The following is a 5,638-nucleotide window of genomic DNA, read 5'->3' as shown; positions in this document are numbered from 1 at the left end:
GGACTGGGGTGGGAGAGAGGTGGGGGGGGAGGGGAGAGGAATGAGGAAGAGGGTTGTGGGAGAGAGGGAGATGGCTGGGAGAGACGGGGAGGGGTGGGGAGAGAGGGGTGAGGGGGAGGAGGTGAGGTTTCAGGGGAGGGAGAGAGGGTTGGGGGCTGGGGTGAGTGGGAGAGGGGGAGAGAGGGGTTTGGGGTCAGGGAGTGAGGGGTGGGGGGTGAGGGGGTGGGTTGGGGTGGGGGAGTGAGGGGGTGAGGGAAGTGAGTGAGGGGGGTTGCAGTATGTGGAAGTGAGGGGGATGGGGGAGTGAGGGGGTGGGGGTGGGAGAGGGGTGGGGGGTGAGGGGAATAAGTGCGGGGTGGGGATTATGGTGGGGCAGTGAGGGGGTGCGGTGGGGGATTTGAGGGGGTGGGGTGGGAGAGTGAAGGGGGGGGAGTAGGGGTGGGAGAGCAGTGGGGGATGAGAGGTGGGAGGGAATAGGGGTGGTGGGGGAGTAGGGGTGGTGGGGGGAGTAGGGGTGAGGGGATGAGGAGGGAGAGGGTGAGGGGTGGGGGTGGGGTGGCAGAGGTGTAGGGGTGGGTGTGAGAGGGGCGCGGGTGAGAGGGGTGGAGGGTGGCAGGGGTGATGGGAACTGAACTAGGCCATGGAGGGATTTGAAAACAAGGATGTGAGGATGAGAACTGAAAAGTCAAGGTGGTGCTCAGTGAGAGCTAAAGCTTATGCTGAAACTGTATAAATCATTAGCTAAGCCCAACTTGAGCACTGTGTGCAGTTCTGGTCACCTCATTACAGAAAGGATGTAATTTCTCTAGAGAGGGTACAGAGGAGATTTATGAGGATGTTGCCAGGACTGGAAAATTGCGGCGATGAGGAAAGGTTGGATGGGCTGGGGTTGTTCTCCTTGGAACAGAGGAGGCTGAGGGGAGATTTGATTGAGATGTACAAAATTGTGAGGGGCCTGGATATGGTGGATGGGACAGGCCTGTTTACTTTAACAGAGAGGTCAGTGACTAGGGGACATAGATTTAAAGTGATTGATCAAAAGATTAGAGGGGAGAGGAGAAAATAACTTGTCACCCAAAGGGTTATGGGGGTCAGGAACTCACTGCCTGAAAGGGTCATCGAGGCAGAAACCCTCAACTCATTGAAAAGGTATCTGGATATGCACCTGAAGTGTCGGAACCTGCAGGGATATGGACCAAATGTTGGAAGACAGGATTAGGCTGGGCGAAATAAAAACAGAAAATGCTGGAAAAACTCAGAGCTCTGAAGAAGAGTCATACGGACTGGAAATGTTAACTGTGTTTCTCTCTCCACAGACGCTGCCAGACCTGCTGAGTTTTTCCAGCATTTTCTGTTTTTATTTCAGATTTCCAGCATCCACAGCATTTTGCTTTCGTCTTCAGCTAGGTGGCTCGTTTTTAAGCTGGCACAGAGAGGATGGGCCAAGTGGCCTCTTTCTGTATCGGAAACTTTCTATAACTCAAAGGAAGTCACTGAGCACTGGGGTGATGAGTGAATTGGGCTTGGGGCCAGTAGGAACACAGGCAGCAGTTTTGGATGACCTCAAGTTTATGGTAGGTAGACTGTGAGACACTGGTCTGGATTTCTGCCATAGTATCCTATTGTGGGATCTCCGCTGCACCCCTCACCTGTTAACCATGACTTTTAAAAATAGTCTCGCCCCCCCCTTGAAAACCAATCAGCATCACAACAATATTCAATTGCCTGCCTCAATAGATGGAGGTCATTTAAAGGCTCCATCTGACTTTGACTCAATCGCCCCTTTGGGAGCCTGTCCCATATATCCACGACCCTTTGGTGGGTATTTCCCCCCCCATCTCTAAATTTGCTCTGAGCTTGTGAACTCTGAACCGTGGCCTCCAATTCAGTGGTCACATTGTTTTCAAATCCCATTCCATGGATTTGACAGTTTATCTCATCAACTGCTCTCAGAAGTTGTTTGTACCTATTGATTTTTTTTAAAAGATGCCAGAAAAGAAAACTGCTTTATAATGCGAGTTTTTTTTTAAAACGGGAAAGTGCTTTCTGCTTCCCCCCCCCCCGCCCCCAACCCCCTTAATCACCACCACTGTGTGTGTAGATGGTGAGGCATTGCCCTTTTAAGACCAAGCCTCACCCACCAACTTTCCTCTCCACTGCAGATTTACCCATGGGGAGAGCGACAGCCGGCGTATACAAGGCGCTTTATTTTTATCCATGTAGAAGCAACCAGATACCCCAGCCCGAAAATAATGACCAGACCCACATATCACAGCATTTTCAAAAGAGACTAACTACAATCTAATCTCACACCCCACCCCCCCCCCAACAACCGTCAACCACTGGAGAAAATGCAGATTGCACCCTACATGCCCAGTCTCTCACACACACACACACTTCTCCCTCCCTCGACTGCTTTTGTGGGTTTCCTTTCTACCCTTGTGCCTCTGACCCAGCTTCAACCGAGGCAAAACATCCCAACAAAACGGGGAGTCCCTCTGCGTCCGAATGGCCCGCGATTCCTTGGCAGTTGGGACGGTGTCGGGATCACACATCGCTCCTAAACAAGCTTGTCAATCACGTTGAATGATTCACACCAGGGCGAGATGGGGAACTGTGAAAAGGGAGGGTTTTTTTTTTTAGGAACCTGGTACGAGAGACGACTTTAAACATGAAAAACTTGTGTTTCACGCAAGTCCCAATGGCTGACAGCCTCAGACAGCGAGGGGCCACTTTAATACTCCAACCCTATGGCATGGCACAGGTAGTTCAATAATTAGCCAACATGTCAACATGGATTGAGGTTTAGAGAAATCGGGCTCCGGTGACAAACACATGAAATCAAGCTTCGTACAAATAAAAGTTCCACGGAATCCCAAGAGCAGCAGTTTTGAGAGAAAAAGAATGTCCCTCTCTATATATATATATCACACATACCACACATACACACACACACAGTCTAATGGCGGGGCATTAAAACAAACTCGCCAGAGAAAGTTTTCCTGAAAGTTTTCTCTACGGCCTAAAACTAAGAGAAACAATTTCAGGGCGCCCGGGGGGGTTTCACTTATTTAAGACTGTACTTGAAGGGAATTCGCACCTCGTTCCTGTGGAGTTGAGAAAAGTTGTTGAGATAGTTGGAATAGAGCGAAGTTCCCAGGTCGGCAGCTTTGGTATAGTTCAGGTCATGGTGCTGGGACGTCGGCTCGGGTCTGAAGGCATCGAAAGCACTCGGTTGGTGAGTGTCCTGCAGAGACAGATAGACCCAGTTTAAGAGCTGAGTTGGCTGGTACACAGAGGCGCTGGTCTCGATCGCTGACAGCAAACTCATCCTGGCCGGCTTCTGGCTCGCCTTATCCCTCTTGCTTGCAAAGTGTGTGTGTGTGTGTGTGTACAGAAAGTCAGGAGCCCCCCAGCCAGCGCTTGGCTGCTGCTGCTGCTGCTGCTGAGAACACAGATCTTTTTTTTTGGTGTGTGTGTGTGTGTGTGTGTGTGTGCGGGTTTTGTTGTTGTTTAGTTGCCTGTTGCTGTGTTGTTTGGGAAGTTGTCAGTAAGTTTTTTTTTTGGGTTGTTGGGCGAGAGCCTCAGACTGATCCGCTAGCTCTTTATCCCCCCCAAGGGAAGATTTACTCCTGAGCAGCCAATCAGTGCTGTGCATTGGCACCCGGAACTGCATCATCAGCTTTGATACATTTCACTGGAGTGATGGCGCGTCGAAGTTGCTGAAGGGAAGGAGGGAGGGAGGGAGCGAGGGAAGGAGAGAGGGGGAGGTAGGGGGAGTGAAATGTTGCTTAAAATTGAGTCAATTTCGATCCAGTTACAACCCCCTTTTATTGTCCTGCACTCTGACTGCTCGGAAATGCAGCCCCACTCCCTTTAACAGCCCACACTATCAAACTTGTGAGGATTTCTTATACCCTTCAGTCCCAATGCAGCCAATTCCACCGTTTAAGTTTTCCGATGCTAAATGAGGAAGAGTATCTAGCTGCTCCCAGCTATCCGAATGCCCTCTCCTCCTTTCATAATGAAAATATGAATTATATTTATTTTTAAATCACTCACTGAATATTCCCCCCTCCCTCCCCATACTTTACAATCCGATTCCAGGCCACTCTTTACACATTGTATTTACTGCAATCGATAAGGAAAGGTGTCCGCACGGTTTAATTAAATTTAGATTAAAATCAAACTATCGCCGGGGGATCACTTTACAAGGAAATGTGTGTGTGTGTGTTTTGCCATGGTCTGGGAGGAGAGTCAACTCGGGACTTTGGGGAAGGTTGCACTCAAACTCGGCAGAGGGAAACGTGTCTGGAGTAGTGCAAACTTCCCGATAACGTTCCCAGATCCGTACAGGGAAAAGTGTGGGGGGGGGAGGAGGTGCGATTTTCCTGCGGTTGGGAATAAGGGGCACGAATCACACTCGTGGAATACGAGTAAGTAATTGGCCCGACTTCACAAAGGACCACAAGCATCTCTCTCCATTGCAATTGGCTACATAGGCACTTTGCTAATGCTATCATCTCACTGTACTAGCCGCTTAAATTGACCCACCCCAACCTTCTTAAGCAAAAACGAAACAAAGATTCTTTGGTTCGCTAGATGGCAACTGTTTTTGGTGAAGGGTTTTTTTTTTCTAACATAACCATAATCTCCCTTTTGTGCACCCACCGGCCCCCCTGAAGATTGCTTACAGGAGAGTTGGTGCTGGAAAATCTAGCTGGGGAAGGAAGACTGAACTTGCACTGGGGAACGAATTCCTCTTTCCCTTGCTGGCCCTTTATGCAAATTAATAAATGGGAATATCTCAGGTTGAGGAGGTGAGGGGGTGGAATTTCATGTGTTTTTCTGGAGTGTGCAGAAAGCACTATAAATTCATCTTTCTGCACCATATGTTATGCAGTGACCAGAGAAATACTGAACCTTAATTCATCCTGGCAAGAGCATCAGACAGGACAAAACACTGACAAGTCAATTAGAGTTTCAGAAACACCAATATACCTTTTGTAAAAAAAGTAATAATCATGTTTTCAGGTTGACAAGGTCATAACATGGTTATAGCACAGAAGGAGGCCATTCAGCCTGTTGTCTCTGTGCTGGCTCTCTGCCACAGCAAGTCACCCTGTTGCCATGGCCCTGCCTGTTCCCAGTGGCCCTGCAATTTTTTTCTCTTCAGGTAATGATCTAATTCTCTTTTGAAAGCCAGGATTTAACCTGCCTCCACCACACCCTCTGGGAGTGCATCCCAGGTCCTAACTACACGTCGCATAAAAAAAAGTTTTTCCTCATGTCTCATGTTGTATCTTTTTCCAATCACCTTAAATTGGGATCCTCTGATCCTCGTGTAACATGTGTGTATATCAAAATAAAATTGCACTTTTCTCAATTGTTACCATTTTCAATGTATCTTTCAGGTGGAATATTAATTGTTGTAAACGCTACAGTCCACACCAATTGTGCTTTATTATTATATTTATATATTTTATGTGGTTTAATGGTAACCCCATGGCCTTCCAGTCTGAAGGTTGTGAGTTTGAACCCCACTCCAGAATCTTGAGCGTATAATCCAGGCACCAATGACACTAATGTTCCCTCTAAAATGCAGGGCTGCACAACAACTCAGAAGTTCTCACATATG

The 5,638-nt window shown here is 48.4% G+C and overlaps 1 protein-coding gene across 4 annotated transcripts in view; it reads right to left on the bottom strand.

Moving 5' to 3' along the window:
- The window catches only part of zcchc24 (zinc finger, CCHC domain containing 24), a 207,344-nt gene extending 203,756 nt beyond the window's left edge, over positions 1-3,588 (bottom strand). For 3 of the 4 annotated variants that reach the window (XM_078530877.1, XM_078530879.1, XM_078530878.1), the window contains exon 1: positions 3,101-3,474. In XM_078530877.1, coding sequence (XP_078387003.1) covers positions 3,101-3,331 — 231 coding nt within the window. In that variant the 5' untranslated portion in view covers positions 3,332-3,474. Of the gene's footprint in view, positions 1-3,100 lie in introns of all 4 variants that reach the window. The other variant, XM_078530875.1, reaches the window with a different exon arrangement.
- Between the last annotated feature and the right edge of the window lie 2,050 nt (positions 3,589-5,638).

Source organism: Cetorhinus maximus, chromosome 27 (genome assembly GCF_964194155.1).
Source record: "Cetorhinus maximus chromosome 27, sCetMax3.hap1.1, whole genome shotgun sequence".
Taxonomy (NCBI): Eukaryota; Metazoa; Chordata; class Chondrichthyes; order Lamniformes; family Cetorhinidae; genus Cetorhinus; species Cetorhinus maximus.
This window is presented reverse-complemented; position numbering and strand designations above follow the sequence as displayed.